Source organism: Punica granatum, chromosome 3 (assembly GCF_007655135.1).
Source record: "Punica granatum isolate Tunisia-2019 chromosome 3, ASM765513v2, whole genome shotgun sequence".
Taxonomy (NCBI): domain Eukaryota; kingdom Viridiplantae; phylum Streptophyta; class Magnoliopsida; order Myrtales; family Lythraceae; genus Punica; species Punica granatum.
This window is the reverse complement of record NC_045129.1, coordinates 24,362,880-24,386,121: the sequence shown is the minus strand read 5'-3', so window position 1 is coordinate 24,386,121 and position 23,242 is coordinate 24,362,880. Positions and strand designations below refer to the sequence as shown.

At 50.1% G+C, this 23,242-nt stretch overlaps 2 protein-coding genes across 2 annotated transcripts; both read left to right on the top strand.

Annotated features, from left to right (window-relative positions):
• Nucleotides 1-326: 326 nt before the first annotated feature.
• LOC116200471 (max-binding protein MNT-like) lies at nt 327-2,176 on the top strand. Its single transcript, XM_031531320.1, has 2 exons — nt 327-1,052; nt 1,187-2,176. Exons 1-2 carry the CDS (start codon nt 327-329, stop codon nt 2,174-2,176), a joined length of 1,716 nt encoding a protein of 571 aa, XP_031387180.1.
• A 16,239-nt stretch (nt 2,177-18,415) lies between these two features.
• On the top strand, nt 18,416-21,787 carry LOC116200470. Its single transcript, XM_031531319.1, has 3 exons — nt 18,416-19,108; nt 19,379-21,334; nt 21,449-21,787. The coding sequence occupies exons 1-3, from the start codon at nt 18,416-18,418 to the stop codon at nt 21,785-21,787; spliced, it is 2,988 nt and encodes a 995-aa protein (XP_031387179.1).
• Nucleotides 21,788-23,242: the final 1,455 nt, after the last annotated feature.

The window sequence follows — 23,242 nt, the reverse complement described above, 5'->3', positions numbered from 1 at the left end:
CTTGGACTAGTTACCGGCAGCGTTTTCGCCCCGTTCGGTCCTACGTGACGCTCACTCGGCTGCCGAGCGCGATGGATTGTCGATTCAATGTTTATATTCCTTTTTAAATTAAACGAATCATCTTCGTAAATCGAGGAATTTTAATCGAACCAAGCAGTGACATTAGTGTTTCTTTGAAATTCATGCATTTCATGCATCCCATTCATTTAATATTGTCTTGCACGTCTAATTTAGTAGACCTTTTTCCGTGCCCATACTTACACGCTTATATACACAGGTGCTAACAACTGGCGTCACATCGATATCCAACTCGTGCACGAGTAAGGATGGCAGAAGATCAACAACCCGCCATTCACGAGCAAAATACTCCGCCAATACCGACACATTCTCAAACACAACTAACACAAGTTATATCACCTCCAATACTCGCGGACATATCTACAGCGCATTCAGGCATCCCTATCGGACATCCTCCACCAACAGCACAAACGGCGTCCAATCTTGTAGAGTCCGCACGTTTCACCACGCTAGAAAGGACGGTGAACCAGTTGGCAATCAACATGGCCACCAACATGACAGAGCTCATGGCTATGCTCAGGGATCAGAATCGGGCTTCATCGAGCTTCACTCCGCCTCTGGAGCGCAGGCCAATTGTCGATCCAAATCCAACAGCCCCTCTAACCTTTGCTTCGGAGGTTGAAGATGCATCTTTCTCTGCAATGGCGTATGCACCGACGGTTCATCCGATCAGTGATCCTCTACCGCCACCACCTGCTCCAACAGCAATTCCACTACCACCAGCGGCTTTCTTATCCGCGGATTCGACTATGCATACACTGCCACCGCTAACCGTGTCAATGCGTCCTCCAATCTATACTGTGCCACCACCGACAGTTCCTCCGGTCACGATTGCACAGGCTCCTATTCCCATTGCAGACCAATTTCCTTTCCAAACTCCACAACCCCAAATAAGCCTTTCTTACCCTGCTCCACCACCTCTGACAAACATTCCTCTCCTCCCATTGCAACCGGTGACAGTGACTGGCTCTCAGGCATGCGGCTGCCCCCTAAGATCAAAATTCTAGATTTCAAGAGATACGACAGGACCAGGGACCCTCGACATCATCTCTGTCACTATCAGAGCAAAATGCTCTCATACTGGGATTACGAGGAATTCATCATTCAGACTTTCCAAGACAGTCTTACAGGATCGGCGCTAGACTGGTTTATGACCTTGAAAGCCGACGACGTCCCTACATGGACAGATCTCTCCCATAAGTTCCTCGACCAGTACAGGTTCTGTGCAGAGACACCCCCTACTCTCCTAGACCTTAGCATGATGGAGATGAAAGAGGACCAGACATTCGAGGCGTATGCAGCGGAGTGGCGGGGAAAAGCAGCGAAGCACGTCCCCGCGATTACCGAGAAACAGCAAGTCCAGTTGTTTCACTCGACCCTCAGAGGTGCATACTATTCACACCTTTTATCTCACACTTCATCGTTCTCAGAGCTAATCGAAGCCGGGAAAAAGCTCGACATGGGCATCAAGTTAGGTAGAATCGAGGGTCCAACGAGGAAGAAGGAGGGAAAAACTTCGGAAACCACTGCTGGGGCATCTTCTACAGGTGGTAAGAAGGGCAAAGAAACGTCCGTCAACGCCGTCAACTTGGGGCATCAGAGCTCCCAAACGTATTCAGTGAGCTTTACACCTACGCCACTCCCGCAACAGCATATCCCTGTTCAAGCCCAGCCAAACAAAATCCCGGCTTTGAGACCTCAGCCGGCACAACAGCTCCCGGCCCCTCAGACTCAACAAGGCAACAGGGCACGATCCAAGCCGTGGCCACAGTATCCGCCTCTGCCGGTTCCCCAGTCACAAATCTATCGTCAACTTCTTGCAGCTGAGAAGATTTTTCCTGAGGCCCCTCACCCTCAATTCAACGCTGCCAATCAGAATCAGACTCTCCGTTGTGAATACCACATGGATGCTCCGGGGCATACAACGGACAACTGTTACGCACTCCGGGGCAAATTACAGGAGATGATTGACAAGAACAACCTCTCCTTGAACAAGATTAGGCCACCGAACGTCCAGGCCAACCCTCTCCCCGACCATGGCTCCAGCTCAGGCCCAACTGTCAACATGATCGGTGCCTACTTCCTTGGAGAGGACTAGACTAGAGAAGAAGAGTCGACCTCCCCATGAGGCTATACGTGCATATATGTTCCCACGTGTCAACAAAGCTATAAGCCACACGGCGGAAGAGAGATTTTTTTTGTTATAGCACCGACTTTAATAAAATCCCTTGCACATATTGCTCACTGTAAATCCAAAATCGATTTGGATTCGAATTCATGCGATACTTTGAGGGACGAATCCAATCCTTCCACTGCAAGGCTCGGAAGTGGCAGCTCCACAAGTAAAGCATGGCCCAGCCCACATGCCGCGAGAGTCAATTGCACGGTCGTGCCTATCACCAAAGAATGGGTTTCACCTGCCCTCCGCCGTCGCTGCCGACTAAACATTGGGGCAACATGCGCAGTCTTCTTTAAACTCTCTTTTGCTTTAATTTAAATGCATTCCCACAAATGAGCTCCCGACATGAACAAATCCTTCAAACAGGACATTAGGACAGTCTTTTCAACGCCCTATTAGTTCTGTTGGACCTGTTCGACTCGCCTGTCTTCATGGGACCCGACTCCTCGAGCCTTCCCTAGGACGGCTGCGCAGGCCTACTCGCAATTAGGGAAAATATGCTTATATGACCTCAGTCACGGTCTAACCACTCCAGAGTGGTGATGACCAGATTCCCGGAAACAAATGTCGTCTGCACGCGGCACCCCATGGGTCGCGGGCGGGACAAAAAGGGATTTTTTCATGGGACCACCTCATATTCCTTACCACATATTCACCCACATAATCGCCTAATGCGTTGTCTTCTTTGTCATCATTCACAGGGGCACATTGACCACAGGCAAAGAGCGATGCACGAGTTCACGCTTTCTCGAGAACTTGTCTCGGACCCTTTCCTTATACTTTAACGAGGGAGGTGTCCAACGATGAGGTACCCCCTATGAAGTCGAAGACGAGGACAATCGAACGAATCACTCAGCATTTATGCAACCGTCTTCCTTGAACATCCAGTGACTTCAACAGCGTACACCCTCCAAGAGGCACGTACTGTGAAAAACAGCAAGAGATGATCGGAGATATCGCACAAGGCGCCTGCCACAGGCCATTTCCACCAAATAAAGACCGGGGCATCCCCGATCAACATTCCCACCAGGGCAACCTCGGTTCCCTATTCACGGAGCAATTCTACATTTTCTTTCTAGTCAACAGGGGAAATTCACATGCAATGCTTGTAAGGGCGAATGACACGAAGTTCGACTTCCAAGTGCACAAGAGTCAAACTTCCCAGAAAGCCGGTCCTCACAAAATAGGGCTAGCAACATGCAACGAGTCTCCCCGAGGCGAAGCACACCAAAGCGGCCTCGGCGATGCAAAGTCGAGGAGTTTCAAATAAAGACATGGGGCACAAAACAAACCCCAGCTGCAAGAAAAAAAACAGAGCGAAAAGAAGCGGAAAAAAACCCGCCAATGAAGAGAGAGAGAAAAGACGCGGGAAAAACCCGCCAATGAACAAAACAAGGCAACGCCGACGTTCACCAAAAGCACCGGCACCGCCAATTCAAAAGCAGCCAATAAACCTCGACAAAAAAGGGGAGCAGCAGACACAACTCCTTGACGGAGACATAAAACAATGCACTCGGAGGTTGAATCCTTCAAAATCTTCGCCCTTGCAAACTCGAGAGATAAAAGAATCGAGCCCGCTAGGTCGAAAACCCCTTTTGGGGCGGCCTAGGCAAAAGATAGGGTAAAAGAGAGGCACGACCGAAAACCCTTTGGGGCGGCCGTGGCAAAAGGAGAGCTCTTCCCCTTTAGGTTGAGAGGTGCAGCCCCGAGGTGGGTGACCGTAGCAAAAGGAGAGCAAAACGAGCGATAGATAAAATTGCCCCTTAGTCTCTCACACATCGTGTGGACAAGGGATCCCCAAGGGAAGTGGCCAGGTTATCTTTTCCAACACGATCCCCGATCGGCTCTCCAATACCATTCAACCGTCCAAGAGGGAACCTTCCTCAATCACAGTGGACAACTGAATACGCCATCCAAGCAGTTCGGTATAACTTACACAACAGAAGGACGAAGGAAAATGGGGGTACATCTCACTGCAGGCGTGAGCCCGTGTATCCTTTTAGCCTGGGGGCAACGTGCTTCCCAAGCTTTCTCTTTTCACTTTGTCTTTGCATAATTCTGAATGGGTCACAACCACCCTTCAACAGGCTAACACAGAGCCAAAATCCCAGACATTCCTCTCCGAGAGTTTAGTCATAACGCTTTGGAAATGGTCAGACCGAGTTTGACCAAATCTGAATAGAAATCCCCAAAACGAGTTCCAAATGCAGCCGCCCTACGGTACCCTATTGAGAAGGGTTAAAAGCCGACGGGTGCGTCGAACAACCGATAGAGCTGCTAGGGCATTGTCGAGGATGTCTCGATATGCCCAATACATAGCTAACGGGAGCCCATGGAGGCCTCGCATCTAGGCCTCCGACAACGAGACCCATCTGCACTGTTAAAGCAAAATTCTTCACGGGTCGCCTAGGTGACCCGAAACTGAAGATCTGCGTGTTGCAATGACCTCTTATGCTCACTTGTGTTTATCTTGCATTAGTATTTCTCACGTGATTTACGAGTGATGCCAGGATTACAGGTACCGTATCGCAAGAACTACGGCAGATTCTGATTCCCGACCACTCGGGATAAGTAGGCGCTCCACCCCAGAGCTCGAGTCCCTCAGCACAAGGCATCCCGCAAAGAAAAAAATCATCGCGCGGCGGGGACATCACCAGCAAAAGCACAGTTGCTCAACAGCAAAGCCAGCTATCAGCAAAGCGCAACCGCCCCAGCAGCAACATCGGCCTCCAACGAATCAACACTCTTGGGGCAACATCTGCCCTACACACCTACAGCACTACAGCTTCACAACGACAGTCACAGGGCCGAGTCCCTTCCATTGATTTTCCGTAGGGCCGAGTCCCTTCGTTAGATCCCCACAGGGCCGAGTCCCTTCCATTGATCTTCCGTAGGGCCGAGTCCCGTCGTTAGATCCCCACAGGGCCGAGTCCCTTCCATTGATCTTCCGTAGGGCCGAGTCCCTTCCTAGATCCCCACAGGGCCGAGTCCCTTCCATTGATCTTCCGTAAGGCCGAGTCCCTTCGTTAGATCTCCCCAGGGCCGAGTCCCTTCCATTGATCTTCCGTAGGGCCGAGTCCCGTCGTTAGATCCCCACAGGGCCGAGTCCCTTCCATGGATCTTCCCTAGGGCCGAGTCCCGTCGTTAGATCCCCACAGGGCCGAGTCCCTTCCTTCGATCTTCCGTAGGGCTGAGTCCCGTCGTTAGATCCCCCCAGGGCCGAGTCCCTTCCTTTGATCTTCCGTAGGGCCGAGTCCCGTCGTTAGATCCCCCAGGGCCGAGTCCCTTCCTTTGATCTTCCGTAGGGCCGAGTCCCGTCGTTAGATCCCCACAGGGCCGAGTCCCTTCCTTTGATCTTCCGTAGGGCCGAGTCTTGTCGTTAGATCCCCACAGGGCCGAGTCCCTTCCTTTGATCTTCCGTAGGGTCGAGTCTCGTCGTTAGATCCCCCCAGGGCCGAGTCTCGTCGTTAGATCCCCCACAGGGCCGAGTCCCTTCCTTTGATCTTCCGTAGGGCCGAGTCCCGTCGTTAGATCCCCCACAGGGCCGAGTCCCTTCCTTTGATCTTCCGTAGGGCCGAGTCCCGTCGTTAGATCCCCCCCAGGGCCGAGTCCCTTCCTTTGATCTTCCGTAGGGCCGAGTCCCATCGATAGATCTCTCATAGGGCCGAGTCCCATCTTTAGGTTTCCACAAGACTGAGTCTCGTTCTCAAATGATACAAATACTCCATGCACTCAGTGGCATTACCATCAGTTGGCAAGCAACGAAGCATTCTGCTACAACATTGATTGCAGTACAGAAAAGCTCAGTAATGGAGGAATCACAATGATTCCTTCCACTCCTCATGCAACTCCCTCGCGTTTGCATTTACTTTCTGCAAGCATTTTCATTCTGCATTGCATCCCATGCGACTTTAATTCTAGCACTGGGGTCAATCCCCTTCGGGTCAATCCCGATTTTAAATGCCTATCCTAGCTCTGTTCCGGACTCTGCACGTCCATTGTGCGCATCTCACTATATCTCCTTTTTATTAGGTACAACATCCCATATATCCAAAGCAAGAAAGAGAAGGCCATATAGGAAATTTCACATCGATCATTGCTATCAAACTGGGGTGCTTCTGAAGTCTTTGGCTGCATCCTCTACTCGAGCTCGCAGTCAAAGAGGGGCAAGCTGTCAGCACCCCATTTTGGCTCACTCATTCAAATTACATTATTAGCAATGATCCAAGCCACGACTTGAGCAGAATACAGAAAACGGCTCGGCAGAGCAAGAAATCACTATTCATCCTCAAGTTGGCGAAATCAGGCAAATGACACATACACCTGACAGAAGGACCCCAGGGGTCAGCAAGCAGCAACAAAGTGACCAGAGAGCTCAACAATGTCCAAAACCGGCATTTTCAGTATATCACACGGACGGTACTATTTTCCGATAGTTCGCTTGATCGTCGGAAGATAGCCAATATTGGACTCCAAAAATCCACTTCAATGCCAAATAGATGAAAAGTGTCCCCAAAGGCATTTTGTAAATCATCTGCTCTATACATAACAACTTTCTGTATACAGACAACTTTTCAGTGGAAGTCCAAAAATGCCGGTTTCCTGGAGAAAAGTTAATTCCAAATATCAGACGCGGCCATGCCCCACCAGCACACAGAACATGAACAATGCTTCAGATTGTCTCTTGGAAGTCACACAGACACTTCAAATGACTTCCGAACGGCAAAACAAGCATACCCCTCTTCGGAAGAGCATAGCCGGAGAATGGTCTGATGGAATTACGGCAAACGAAGTTCATACCGCATTGCCCGGAAAACTCTAGCAGACATTCACAATTGGGCAAAATAGACAGCAAAACCCTTTTTCAGTTTCCCGAGTAACCTCCAAGGAGCGGAAATGGCCATTTTCAGTGGAAATCCATATCCGGAGGTTCTCTTTGAGGAAACTTGACGCCAAATACTTACGTTACATCATGTTAGCCTTCTCAAGGCTCAACGTGGAATCGTCGTAATAAACCACATGACTCATCTAGACCTCCCGAACAATGCTTTAGAGGTCTCAGATACACTTTTCAAGTCCTTGGAGGTCAGACCTTGACAAACAGAGATTACAGTAATCTCCGGAGTACCCAAGCAACTCAGAAGTCATCCTGAGAAATCCAGTTTCGGCCTCCTAGGACGTCTCCGGCCCTACGTTAGCATTATCGGCTCAAGGGATGATTGTTCACGTTGTCTGACAACTTATGTCAAAATGACCAACGTGAGATGCAGATACGAGATATGCTGTCAGAAGCGGACAACTTCGCCCTAGTCACTTGCAATGAGCAAAACCGGCTTCCGAGCCTCACACACATCCGGGACATTTCTCTATGAAAAATGTCAATCTCGGGCTCATTAACTCCGTTTTCACGCGTATATCGACAATTCGACGTTCAATTCGAACCACGAACTTCGAATACGCAACCAATCGAGACCCGAGTCTTTTCCCGGTTTCTCCTCACGAGCCGTGGGACCCACGGGCTGCCCAAGGGCAACCGCCCTTTGCCCCCAAACTTTCGGCCTTTTCCTCTTCCTCTCTTGCCCTCACCTAGCCCAAAATATCTTTGGTCTTTCTAGTCAACACTCAAGCCATTAACTCCACCTCCATTAATGCTTCTTGGCTCATCTTTATGAAGAATGCATGGAGGAGATTCATCCTTATCTTGCCTAGCAAATTCGGATCCCCATAAGCATGCCCTTAATCAAGCTTTTTCACACTTAATTGCACTTAAGCATAGCCTATATATACTTTCTAAGTCATTAACTTAATCATACACCTTCAAGCACTCTCTCTCTAGCATTTCTAACTCTTCAAAAGCTCTCAAACTCCATAGCAAACCGCAGCAAGCTTCAGCCATTTCCAGCAAGCAGAAACTAAGCAAAACCGGGCAAAGTCTTAAGTTGGAATCCATCTCGGCTTAAATCCAAACTTTACCAAACTTCATATCCCACATGTTTTTGACCCCCTATATCCATTTCTGAACTTAGATTTTAAGTTTGAAGCCTCTAAGCCATAGAACCAGCCTTGAACAAAATCTGGACAGATTTGGTCCTTCTCGGTTCAAAAATGTCAAACCGGGTTTCAAGCCTTTCCAAGTCGGTTTGAGCTACCAAAACCCATCAAACACCTCCCCACACAACCCTATGGTGTCAAGGAGTCAAGAAATCCAAGAAAAAACCCGTCGGTTTAACCCCAGGAAGAAGAAACAGCCCGACTGCCCAGTCGGGTCGAAATTTCTGACTGTTTATAAGGTTTTCTTGTAGATCGGGTTGATCCAGGACTCTTTTCGGAAAACGACCACCACAGCCACCTCCAGAGATGAGTTAGCAGTCGGGAGCCGTTGGCCTTGCTCAAAAATTCCATCAGGAGCCTCCGTAGCGACGTCCGACCCGACTGGTGCCAGACGGGTCCGAATTTCCAGACGTGCTCTGTTTTCCGTGATCTTTGCAGGGCTGTACGGGTCGACCCGATAACTCTGGGACCAAACGACCACCACAGTCACCTCCGGGTGTCAGTTAGGAGTCAGGAGCCACTGACCTTGCCTCAAAATTCCATCGGGAGCCTCCGTGGCGACGTCCGACCCGACTTGTGCCAGTCGGGTCTGTCCAGTATTTCAGCCGGGTCTGTTTGATGCCATTCGGGTCTGTTCAACGGAAAACAGCCCAAATCCGACCCATCAACGGTCCAACCCGACTCTTGAAGGTCCCATCCCGCATCTCGGGACTAGGTATGGCCATTCCCGACTTAGAGGAGCTAGGACTTTTACATTCTCATTGCGTTTATGGAGTTATAAGGGGTTTTATGTATGTTTTATTTCCAAGTTTTAATCTTTATGCACTTTCCATGTTATACCATGCATATTTATCCTCGATTTATATGCTAGCATGTCGGGAAACGCTTGGATCGTAGTCGAGAAGAACATCCCGACCCGGGAAAGGCAAAGAGCTCACGAGTTTCCCTCTGAGGGAGGTGACCGAATGCTCTCTTGCTCCTTTTCGGGCAAGGAACGATCTTCTTGACCCGATCCAAGTTCGATTCCCGAGTTTCATCGTACTTTCTCACGTGCATGAAGTCGGTATTGTTTTATCGATTCCTTAAATAACTTGTTTGCACATATTTGCATGTTCGAATGCGTTATTCAAATCATGGCAATACCGACTTTCGTTTAATCGTGTCATTTATCATGTTTGACGTTTAAGCATGCGAGGAATGATTTGAAACGAGACGGGGAAACCTCGTGGAACCCCATTTGGGCCATGGGACCTCTCGGCTATCTCCAAAGAGAAGTAACCGAGAGCCTCTTAGACTCGTACGGGTTGCATGAGGCTTCCTCTTCCCGTTTTGAGTCCGTTCTCGGCTTTTGTGTAATTTACAATTTACATTATTGTCACAATATCACATGAAAATGTCTTTTCAAAACAAAGCATGCATGGATTCGAGTATCGATGACTCATTCGGGTACATTCGGTTACGAGGGTAGCTTCGGTCATTGGACCAAATTATCCTCGATCCTTTTGGAATCGTCTTGGTCGTCGAATCACGAATCGTTTTCACAATTAATGCATTCGGCACAACCCTTAAGCATTAATTTCACGAACAGGTTAATCGGGACGCTCACATGATTAAACCCACTTCACACTGATAAAGTTTACATGAATTGGCCATTAACTGATAACTCGCGTCGATGAGTTGTCAAATGACGTTGGTGCCCTTTTCAAACTTATCAATTTCAAAACCCGAAACACGCAGTCCGATGTAGCATGGACGTCTGAAAAGGGCTTCTGTGTCTCAACTTGAGTTTTTACCTGATTCCAGGTAACTCAGGTCAAGATACAGAAGATCTTTCTAGATCACTTCCGGGCAGATCGACCGATTCTTTGGCTTTTTTGGGGTTCTTGCACAACCCTGGACGATCCAGGGAATCGGTTGACACCGGCTACAGGCCGAGGTGGCCCGCACTACGATGTTTCCCCTTTTCTGAAAACAATTTTCAAATAAAGGGCAAAATCGTCTTTTCACAATTCAGCGACATCCTTAGGGTTAGCATGACAGAAACACTACAGTACGGGATAAGAATGGGCTACCTAATCAGGTGCAGGTTCATCTGCATAGCCTTTACTATCTAACTGATGAGTTTCTGTCATCCTAACATAGACTTGGGTAACTAGAACGGTTATCTTTGTCAGAAGACATGCAAAATGCTAATTAACCTTTCACTCGACCTAACCAAAAACTAGATAATGGTTAGGAGGAATTCTAGATTCCAAATCTAGAGTCAAAACACGAGTTTGGCTAATTCAGTGGAAATTCATTGTCATAATACAGAACAACTGTAAAAGCAATCCACACACCTGAGATTTGACTCTCTTTGTCAAGTTCTCAAAACAAAGCCGAATGCTAAAACATTGGTACATGTTTGATTGTTTAGCATATGGCATTTGCTTGCAAAAACACCCCTGGGTTAATAATCTGTTAATTCACGTAAACACGACAATAACAAACACCTTGTCTGTTATTAACGTTGCGTGTTATCTTTCCGCACCTGTTTGCCATGCGGGTCGAGCCTGATCCCTAGGCCGAATAATATTAGGGTTCAACACCCTAATCATCGATCACAGGGTCGAACACCCTAATCAACACTCACAGGGTCCAACGCCCTATTCAGTGAGAGCGTCCATTGAATTTCAGTTCTTCGGTCTTTTCCCTAAACTCACGGTGAGTTAGAGTGGAATAATAACCGAACGTGAAACGACTGGAATTCGACCCTTTTGTAATTTGTATTTATTGTTTTCGAGAGCATTGTAAGGATTTTATTTTGTACATTTATTCTGTAAGAATTCCAGTCGGTGAGCGAACGGTCCGAGAGTCGAATTAATCGAATCGGTCTAATGCTTGCCCAGATACAAGTAAATCCAAGAACTCGCGGTTCTAGTTCACGCAGGGATTCAATCTCCATGGTTCGATGAACTGTAACGCAAGATTGTGAACCAACTCCCCGACATACGGGTTTACTTCTCTCTCGGCTTCTCAACCGACATCGTTTGGTTCACCGGATCTCCAATGTCAAAACGTGCAAGCCGAGTGCAGCTTAATTCATGCGGTAAATCATAAAACATGCAAGCCTAGCAAACCAGAGTACCGAAAGGGCGTGCGGGATATAGGCCCGCACGTAACATGAACCCCCGAACACGGATTTTCCGGTTCCGCACAGATCAATGCCTTAACAACAAACTAGGTGTTCCATACCCCTAGACCCAGGGTAACTTATCCGCCCTCGACCTTCGGGTCTTAAAATGATAAGTGGCGACTCCTCCTCTCACGCGTGTCCGTCACGCGTCCCCACGGGAAGGTGGACACCCCCAAGCCGCGCGATCCAAAAGCACGCAATGCGGGCCCCGACGAGAGTCCACATTCGGGTCCGTACACTCTCCAAGGCGGCGTTCGCTCAAGCGAGCTCCTGACCGCATCTCTGCATCTTGGCACGAGTTTGGGAGAGTTCCCTCTGAGGTGGTTGGCCGGCGAGTTCTTCGTCTCTCAGCGACCTCTCGGTGATCGAACCTAGTGTTGATGAGGTCGATCATGTTGTCCCGAAATATACACCATTCGCGTTCTGTGGCGGGTCGGTGAGGTCCTCGTGTGTTGGCGGGCTCTGTCGAGGCGTGGGCAGAAGGCCGAGCAAAGCGTCCCTTACCAAGATGATAAGAAAATCTGCTTAGGACTTGTCAATGTGAACGACATCCTAGTGTGTTTTGAAAACTGCATGATGCATATGTGCAGAGAAAAGTAAATGCCCACGGCTTAGTACAAATGACAAGGTACATCGCTCTTGAAATAGAAAAGACTCAAGTGGCACGCAGGCCGACTCGATGGACTGTTGTCGGCGTCGGGTTGAAGGCTTGCATGGAGGCATAGCACGATGCATGGTTCGGTGCTACAGGGACCGTGCTATCTATGGATGGGGGCTCCCGACTCAAGGGTGTAAATTCCTTGAAATCGAGCGAGGATCTTTGGGGGCCGGTTCGGTGGCATAGCCGACTCGATCCGTTCCCTTACTCGGAACCTCTGACTAACATAGCTTCCTACTTTGGCGCCTGTGGGATTTCGGACGAGGTACCTAAAGCTAGCATGATATGCAATGCATGCATGAAATAAATGTGCGTAAGTAGGTAAGCGGTAAACAACGGAAAGCAGTAAATAAACAAGCAAGCAAGCAAACGAGATTGAGCCCGAACCCTCTAGATGTCCCCAGTGGAGTCGCTAAGCTGTGCGCACCCGAATTTCATCTAGTCGGGGCACGCGTGCGTGCGCCTAAGCAAACGCGGCTTGGGAGTGTCCACCTCCCCAGGGACGCGCAACAGACACGCATGAGAAGGAGTCGCCACTTGCCATTTTACGACCCGAAGGTCAAGGGCCGGCAAGTTACCCGGGTCTAGGGGTACGGAGTACACCTAAATGCTAAGGTAATGGTCGTACGGAACCGGAAATTTCGAATTCGGGGGTTCTATTACGTGCAGGCCTATATCCCGCACGCCCTTTCGGTACTCTAGCTTGCTAGGCTTGCCATTTTGTTTATTTACCGCGTGATTTAGAGTTGCGCTCAACTCGCCCGTTTTGACACCGTAAATTCGATGAATTGATCAAGTTGGGCCAAGAGTCCGAAAGATGAGTAGACTTGTGCATCGAGGAGTCGGTTCACTATCTTAGCGTTACAGTTCATCGAACCGTGATGGTCGATTCCCTGCGTGAACCGAAACCACGAGTATCCAAGCTTACTCACCCTTTGGTGGCGATAGACCAACTTAACCGATCCAGCACTCGGACCTCTCGCTCACCGATCGAGGATCCTTACAAGGAAATGAATGAACATACAAATAGAATCCTCATAATGTTCTCTCGAACAATTACAAAGTATAACCGAATAAGTAAATGGATCCCGATCGGTTGGCATTGGGCCACTATTCCGCTCCGGCTCACCGTGTATTTTGAATAACCAATAAGTGAATTAAGGCAACGCGGGCTCAAGGAGCCGGGGGTCGGGTCCGATCGATCCAACGGTTTGCAGGAGAATCGGTTGATTCCCACCGTAACCGTTGGGTCGATCGAGCTCCCGGGTGATATCTAGATCCGTTTCACACGCCCAATCCAAATTGCCTTTCACATAGGCCGTGTTCGGAGTGTAACGGTGAATCGAGGCTAGATCCCATTCCGCGCTCGGGTTGCACGCGCTCGGTGAATTAGGAGGCGTTGGACCTCGTGTTCGATGGTTTGGGGCATTGGACCTCGTGTAACACGTAACCTATGGGCTCGGGCCCGAATCGCGACAAATCAGCAAAAGCAAGAATAAAATAGAAGAAAACTGATAAAACTGATGAAATACAGACAACAACTGATAAGTATCGGTGAATACAAACGAGTTGTGTATTAGGCCGAATGTACATGATTTAATCAGTTATTAACCGGGGTTGATTAGCAAGCAATGTATCTAACCTAGGCAAACATAGATGGTGGATTAGAATAGGGTTCTAAGCCAATTACATGTGTGTGTTTGTTTTAAGACTCTTATTCAGTGAGGTGACACTATGGTTTCACCGAATTAGCCAAACTCATGTTTTGACTCTAGATTGGAATCTATCATTCCGCCTATCCATTATCTAGTGTTTGATTATGCCAGATGTATGATTAGTCCGGTTCTTTGTGTTTTGTAACTGAAATAAGATGCTTCCCACCGAATCTACAATAGGAAGATAGAAACACCGAAAGTGAACGGAATGGGCCGTGCGAATGAGACTCGCACCCGAACGGGTGGCCCTTTTTCGTCCATAGGTCGAGATGTTTCCGACTCCCTAGCGCCTAGGGTATCGGTGAATCACGGAATGACGGTTATGCCCTTGGATAGTAAAATTGTGATATTCGTATGCAAATTGAAGACCGTGTGACACGAAGGAGTCTAAGGAAGACTCGTGCGTCTCGACTCGAGCCCCCTCAAATCGGGCCCGGACTCGAATCGTAGCACGCGAGTATTCGCTAGACGTCGGTTCTATTCGTGTCGCACATCTCGGTATTTTGAAATTGTGGGTTTTTAAAGGAGAAGGGCATTTCCGCCGTTCCATGAACTATCGATGCGTTTACGAATTAATATTTAATTTGTCCAATTATTTAATCCAAGTGATTTAATTAACCGAATGACACATCCCATTTCCCGTTCGTGGAATGTTTTAATGATTGAGACCTCAAATCTCAATTGTTACGGATCGATGGAATGATTGTTCGATACTAACGCATCTAACATACGAATTAACGTGAAACCAACGATTAAATGAAAATTGTGATTACAATCAATTCCAAGAATCGGTTTTGACCGTTTCTTGCATGCATAAAACATCAAACACGATGACAACGTGCATTTTTACATAGCCGGTGCCGCCATGATCTTAGGAACGCAATTAAACATACAAACAAGCATAAACACGATATTTAGAGGAATCGATAAAACGACACCGACTCATGGGAAGCAAAAAATGTAAAAACTCGGGAAACGACTTGAGTCGGGGAAAGGAGGCCATCCATGGCCCGAGGAAGCCAAGAGGGGCTCTCGGCCACCTCCCTTGGAGTGAGGCCGAGAGGCTCCCTTGGTTCGCCCGAGCCAACGATGTCTCCTCGACTCCGATTCAAGCTATTTCCCGACATGCTAGCACTATATACGATGAAGACATGCATAATGCGATGTAAAAACACATAAAAACATAAACTTGCATGTGAATCGGTCATGGACCGCCTTATCGCCCCACAAACGCAAAGAAAACGTAAAAGTCCTAACTTCTCTGAGTCGGGAATGATTATACCTAGCCCCGGGATGCGGGAAAGAGTCGGAGAAGTGGCGAAGGGAGTCGGGAGACTCGGCTGGAACGAACAGACCCGAATCAGTGAAGTCGGGTCGGCGGCAGACCCGACTGGCAGTCCGGCTTGTCGGGGCTGTACCGGTTGATCGGGATGGAATTTTCGTGCGGGGCCAGTTGCATTAGATTCCTAAGAGACCAAGGATCACGTCTGCGGTGGTTTCGGGAGGAGAGCACGCGTAAAGTTTCCTGAAATAAAAAACGAAGTAGGGTCAGTAACAAAAAGACAGACCCAGTCGGGTCAAAACAGACCCGACTGGCACCCGATGAAGAAATGGGTCCATAAGAGGCTCCCGGTGGTCTTTTGATGCGAGGTCGGTGGCATTAGACTCCTAACTGACTGAGGATCATGCCTGCAGTGGTTTCGGGAGGAGAGCACGCGTAGATTTTCCGGAAATCAAAAACGAAGTAGGGCCAGTAACAAAAAGACAGACCCAGTCGGGTGAAAACAGACCCGACTGACACCCGATGAAGAAATGGGTCCATCGGAGGCTCCCGGTGGTATTTTGATGCGAGGTCGGTGGCATTGGACTCCTAACTGACTGAGGATCATGACTGCAGTGGTTTCAGGAGGATTGGACATGTAGAGTTTCTGGAAATAAAAAATAAAGTCGGGTTAGCTAGCAGAAAACAGAACCAACTGGGCGGAACTGACCCGACTGGGCAGATCCGAAAGAAATGGCTGTCCCGGAGGCTCCCGGTGGTATTTTGCTGCAAGGTTTGTGGCATTGGACTCCTAACTGACTGAGGATCACGGTGATAGGTGGCTCGTAGTGAGATTCAACCCGAGCTGACCTGTACTGCGTCCGTCGCGCGTCCCCGGGAAGGTGGACACTCCCAAGCCGCGTTGCATTTAGGCGCGCGCATGCGTGCCCCGACGAGACGAAATTCGGGTGCGCACAGCTTGGCGACTCCGCTGGGGACACTTAGAGGGTTCGGGCTCGTTCTCGCTTGCTTTGTTTGCTTGTTTATTTATCGCTTTCTGTAATTTCCCGCTTATCTACTTTACGCACTTTCATTTATGCACACGCATTGCATATCATACTAGCTTCTAGGTACCTACGGGTCGCGTCCCACGACCGATTTTAGGAAACACAGGTTAGATAGGGGTTCCGAGTAAGGGTACGTCGCACGGTTGGACCGTCGATTAGGCCCCCAAAGATCCCCACTCGATTTCAAGAAATTGACACCCTTGAGTCGGGAGCCCCCATCCTTACGAAGCACGGTCCCTGTAGTACTAAAACCATGCATTCTGCAGGAGCTCCACGCCATCCTCCAACCCGGCTCCAACAACAGTCCTTGAGTCGGCCTGCGCGCCAAATTGAATTTTTTCTGTTCTTGAGAGAGATGTGCGATGTATACTATTCATTAAGCCGTGGGCATTTTTATTTTCTGCATGCATGCATCATCCAATTTCAAAATTAGGGTGTCATTTGTATTAACTAGTCTTAAGTCGATCTTCCTTTCATCTTGGTAAGGGATGTCACGTCCGGTCTCCCGCCCACGCCTCGACAGAGTCATACCACCACTCGAGGAGATTGCCCGCATATGGACGACGCTGCGCCCGGTCGACCGCCACTATATCGCTGCATTCGTGGGAGATATTCCCTTGCTGGCTACCCGACATGTCGATTGGAATTTCCTCGAGGCCGCCATCACATTCTGGAACCCAAGTCGCGCCGTCTTCGACATACAGGGTACCGAGTTCAGCATTGTGGAACCCAACTTCCACACTGCCCGATCAACCCTAGTCTCACGCCTACTCGAGGTTCCGACGACTCGTTTGAATGCTGAACTCGCATACTCCGGTAGCACGGAGATAACAATCGAGAAACTTCTCCTTTTTATTGAGTCCCGAGCACACAGGGTCCAGGGGGATTTTCTTCGAAAGGATTTATGTCATGCTGTTTTACTACTAATTTTCGGGACCCTTTTATTTCCTCGCTCGCATGGTCTCATCGACACGGCCTTGGCCAGCGTTGTCCTCCAAGTGGTTGGAGGGCGCGGTTACGAGGTAGCCCTTGTAGCTGAGACCATTCGGTCCCTCGACCGTGTATTGAGAACACGCGATCGAAGAATAAGAGGATCCCCCATCCTTTTACAAATTTGGTTTCAAAGCCACGCAAACCCCTTCGGTCTAGTGCGCCCGATTATGTATTTTAATGGCCCGGAGTCGATCATCTCTCGATTGTTGTCCCTCCTGCGTGTGGAAGAACGCAAGGTCTCTGAGTGGATCAAAATTTTTCGTGAAATAGCACCTAGGGGCTTCAAGTGGCGTGCCGCGTGGATGCCACCCGAACCCATGGCCTTTAGGTGTCCTGATTTTTATGGAGTCCCACTCATGAGTCATGCGAGGTCCACCACTTACTTTCCGGCGCCTGTAGTGAGGCAACTCGGTGGCTTACAAATGGTCCCCGAGGATACGGCGTGAACTAGATTTGAACATACTTGGCGGGAGGATCAGGCACCCGCAGATCGCCAAAGTAACGTCAAACAGGTCCTGGATACGTGGCAAACTGTGATTACTGAGCGTCCATACTTCCCCGAGCATCCGACCCTTGATGAGCGAGATTTCCAAGCTACAGAAGAATACATCATTCGCTTCTACCGATGGGGTCCAGCAACACACGAGGATCTCGTCAACTCTCCGCGAGTTGAAGATGGCGGGTCACCCGTCGCAACTCCCACTCCGTATATGGCCATCCAAGCCGAACTCACTCATCTCAGAGCAGAAAGAGATCGTCTTCGTCGGGAAGTCGCAGAGAAGGACGAACAGCTTGTTGATCAGCGCCAACTACAGAGAGAGCTCGCCCAGACCCGTGCCGAGCTACAAAGGCGCGATCAGGAATTGGTGCGAGCGAACGCCACTTTGGAGAGGTCTAGGAAAAGGGCTCGCGGGGTCCATATACACCCTAGGATAGACACCTCCGCTGGGCCCTCGAACTAGGGCTTTCCATAGCGATGGTCGCTTGCTTCCCGGGCGCGGTGGAAAATCGACTTAGGACTATCTTTTCAAAATTTGTATTGCACTTTGAACCATTCGGAGTTAATACAAATGACAACATTAGTTTTCAAAATTCATGCATCTCATGCATTCCCTCTTCATTACTTTGCATGTTTATTTTAAAAAGAATATTCTTGCATCGAAACTCACACACTTATGGAATCCAGGTATTAACAACTGGCGGCGCCCCACCGGTATCCCACACGCTTCCAATTAAGAATGGCAGAGGAAAATCAACTCGCTGTCTTCGAAGGGAATACACCACCGACGCCGGTTCATTCTCCACAGCCCACGATGAATGCGCCACCACCACATCATGGGACTCCCTCGGCCCATCTCCCACAACCGATTTCATCAAGCATGTCACTACCGCTGGGGTACGCACCACCACCACCTGGGCACTCGCCGCCACCACCGATGCACGCGCCGTCGTCGGCGACTCAAGCACCACCGCCTGCCCATGATCCTACTCGCATGGCCACGCTCGAGGGCAACGTCACAACTCTTCAAAACACGGTTGACGTTATGGCCGCTAATATGGCCGAGATGATGGCCTTGCTCAGGGGGCCAAATCATGCGTCTTCGAGCTCTATCCCGCCTCTTGCACGCGGGCCAACTGTCGACCCCGGTCCTTGGGTCTCGCCAACCCATGCATCAGAGGGCGACATAGCGGCCGCCCCCGCGCCAGCAATTATCCCAGTGCCCGCTCCTCATCCGAAGTACGCGCCGGCAATTCACCCGGTCGACTTCGGCCATCCTCAGTCCACCATTCCAGCAGCTGTCTCACTTCCGCCCATGACGATTCCCGTGCCAAATCCGACCATGTTTGCACCACCTCCCGTGTCCGTGCCAGCTCCAGCTACCGTTTATACTGCTCCTCCGCCGATGGGCTTCCCGACATCGAGCGCCCCTGTTCCTGCTCACACAACTGAGCCTTTCCCTCACCAAGCTCCACAACCCCATATCAGCCTCCCCTACCAAGCTCCACCTCCCATAAATATTACTTTCTCCGAACCGGGCACGCCGACTCAAGCGGCTCCCAGAGCTCCACCCACAAATTTCTTTCCTGAAACGGAAACTGAGCAAGAGAGGGGAATGAAGAAGATGGAAGAGACTATCAGGGCCCTCCAAGCTAGTGATCCCCGACATAGCACTAGTTATCTAGATTCGACTCTCTTCCAGGGGATGCAGCTACCCGCGAAAGTCAAAGTACCCGATTTTCAGAAGTACAATGGAACTAAAGACCCGCGACACCACCTCCGTCACTACAACGGAAAGATGCTTCAATACTGGGACTACGAACAGTTCGTCATCACGACTTTCCAGGAGAGCCTATCAGGACCGGCTCTTAATTGGTTCATATCTCTCCGAGCAGAGGACATCCCCTCCTGGACCGAACTGGCCAAGAAGTTTGTTGAGCAGTATCAGTATAACATGGAGACGCCCTCGTCCTTCCTTGAGTTGAGCACAATGGAAATGGCAGAGGGGCAGAAATTTGAGGATTACGCCACGAATTGGCGTTCGAAAGCAGCAAAACATTTCCCTCCAATTTGCGAAGCGCAGCAAATCCAAATGTTTCATGGGACTCTCAAGGGGGCTTACTACTCTCACCTCATGGGTCACAAGTCTACTTTCTCGGAGATGATTATGGCCGGGAAGCAGGTAGACCTGGGCATCAAACTCGGAAGGTTAGAGGGCCCGACAAAGAAGGGAGAAGGAGAGTCCTCGAGGAAGACCGCGGCTGCAGTAGCCCCTACTAACGGCAGAGGGGGAAAGGATGCTTCGATTAATGCAGTTAATCTAGGACATCCGGGATCTCAACAGTACTCGGTGAATTTCACACCTGCGCCACCTGCTACTCCCGCATATGCTCCGCCGACTGTACACTATCCGTCTCAGCATCCCGCTCAACCGGTTTATTATTTGGCCCCGCCGACAGCATTTCCATCGGCCCCGCAACAAGTCGTCCATCATTACGCTCCCGCTCCTTCTCAGACCCCGCAGTACAGGCCTCCGGCTTCAAGAACTCCTCAGCCAACACAACAGGCCCCAGCCCCACAGGGTAAACAAGGCGGCGCAATGCAAGCTCAGCAGCACATACAGTTCACACCCCTGCCTACCCCGCTCTCCCACATATACAGGCAACTATTAGTAGGCGACATGATCCGACCAACGGTTCCCGGTCCCAGTTTCGTTCCGGCAAACCAAGATCAGAGTCTACGCTGCGAGTACCATTCAGGTGCACCCGGGCACACCACCGACAATTGTTGGAAATTGCGGGAGGAGGTTCAGAAGTTTATCAATAGTAAAAAGATCTCGTTCAATGCCATTAGGCCCCCGAACGTGCAAGCTAACCCTCTCCCTGATCACGGGTCGAGCTCGGGGCCCACCATCAATATGATCAGTGTTTGCACAATGAGAGAGGACGAGAGCCAACAGGAGGGCCCTACTCCATTTGTAATCGAGTATGTCCCCGCGGAAGCCACCGTAGGGTTCATAGGGTCTAATGCCGCGCCCGCCCCGTTCATAATAGAAGTCCCCGCTCGCGAGCCATACCAGGACAGCAAGGTCCCCTGGACCTACGAAGGAAGTGTCGGGAACCTGGAGCAGCAGTTCAGTGTCATGGGCGTGACACGCTCGGGCCGGGTGTACACGAACCCGGAGATCGCAGGCAAGGGTAAGGCTCCCGCTGCATCCGGGGCTGCTCCGGAAGCCCCGCTTATCCCGCAGAAGAAGGTGACCGAAGAAGAAGCCGAGGCTTTCATGAAAGTGATAAAGGCTAGCGAGTACAAGGTAGTAGAACAAATGGGTAAGTCTCTAGCTCATATTTCACTACTCGCCCTCCTCTTGAGTTCGGAGCCACACCGAGAAGCCCTCCTACGGGTCCTTACTGCAGCACAGGTTCCTAAGGAGACAGCCCCGGGTCGAATTGAAGAGACCGTCAGCTCGATTTTCTCCAATGCCATCTCATTTTCAGATGACGAGCTCCCCTCCGAAGGATGGGCACACTCACGGGCGTTGCACATCGTCTGCAAGTGCAACAATTTCATTATTGGCCGGGTCATGATCGACAACGGGTCCGCCCTCAATGTTTGCCCGGTGTCCACGCTGAAGCAAATGAATGTGGACCTCAATCGCGTCCGCCCGAGCAAAACCGCAGTTCGAGCCTTTGACGGCTCACAGAGGGAAGTGAATGGGGAGATTGACCTCTTGATCGATGTCGGCCCGTGCTCATTCAGCGTCACATTTCAGGTCCTTGACATCCCGAATGCTTTTAGCCTGCTCCTCGGGAGACCCTGGATCCACTCAATTGGAGCCGTTTCTTTGTCCCTGCACCAAAGGATCAAGTTCATCGCGGATGGTCGGCTCATTACGGTCAAGGGTGAAGAGGACTACGCCATCTACAAGGAAACGGCTGTGCCCTATATTAGCATCGGAGACGACGAGAACCTCCCATTCCATTCATTCGAGACCATCTCCGTCATTCGAGACTATGGAGAGGTCCGTCCATCTCGTGCTGACCGCATGGTCGGGAAGGTCCTTCTGCGTCACAACTATGTTCCCGGTACCGGGCTTGGAGCACAGGGGTAGGGGATCAATTGCCCCATCGAGATTGAAGAGTACAAGAACAGGAGGGGACTCGGTTTTCGCCCTTCCTGCCACGAAATTATCGAGGCCCGTAGGGGCAAACACCTCCACCATCTGGCCGCGTTTTACGGGAAAGTCAACAGGGGCATTCCGGTTCCCCCACTCTCTCACTTTTTTCCCTCACAACCGCACGTCATCGGAGGTACTCTTGACGGCCCCTTCTCGGCTTTAGAGGACGAGCCTGTCGATCTGTCAGCCATATGCGCCGTCACTGAGGAGACTCCTTCGGGGGTCCATATCCGCCTTGCACAGGAGAATGAGGAGCTCAACAACTGGACCTCAGTCTCGTGCTACTCGGTTGTGATCGCCGATGTGTAAGGCTATCTATGTGTTTGATGTTTCCCCACCTGTCGGCATAGCCGTAAGCCACATGACGGAAGAGGGATGTTGTTATGGCTTCATGCTTACACCATTAATAAAATCTCTGCACGCATTTTTTGAATTTTCGCGTCTATTTTCTCCTTTCTTTCACTCATCTCGCAAAGCTCTAAATTTCTAAGACTACTCGTCTAAATTGTCAGGCTCCACTCAAATCCAAATCATCGACACGTCGATTCGAACTCATCCGAGGAACACCTCAAAGAGTCCCGACCCATATACTTCGGGGAAGGACTCGACGAGGATGGTCGAGTGCCCGAGATAGAGGATAGTTTGCGCCGCCTTGAGAACCGTCAATTCACTTCAGTTGAGCCGATATAAGAGTTCAACGTGGGTACCGAAGAAGAGCCTCACATTCTGAAAATCGGGACGGGTCTCGACCCCACACAACGGGCTCGGATGATCGATTTCCTCAAGGAGTACCAAGAAGTCTTTGCTTGGTCTTATGCCGACATGCCAGGTTTGGATCCCTCAATAGTTAAGCACTTCCTTCCGCTCGATACGGAGAGGTTTCCACCCAAACGGCAGCACTTACGGCATCAGCGAGCCGGCCTTCTCCTCCGCATTAAGGAAGAGGTCATCAAGCAAATCAACGCGGGCTTCCTGGAAGTTTGTAATTACTCTAAGTGGGTGGCGAACATTGTGCCTGTGGAGAAGAAAGATGGAAAAGTCAGAGTCTGCGTCGACTATCGGGACCTCAACAAGGCCAGCCCCAAGGATAACTTCCCCCTGCCTCACATTGACGTTTTAGTCGACAACACAGCACGCCACACATTGTTCTCCTTCATGGATGGCTTCTCCGGATACAACCAGATTCGGATGGCCGATGAGGACAAGATCAAGACGACGTTCATTACAATGTGGGGCACTTTCTGTTATCGAGTCATGCCTTTCGGCCTCAAAAATGCCGGGGCAACATACCAAAGGGCCATGGTCACGCTATTCCACGATATGATGCATAAAGAGATCGAGGTCTACGTCGACGACATGATTGCTAAATCAAAAGAAGGAGAGGATCAC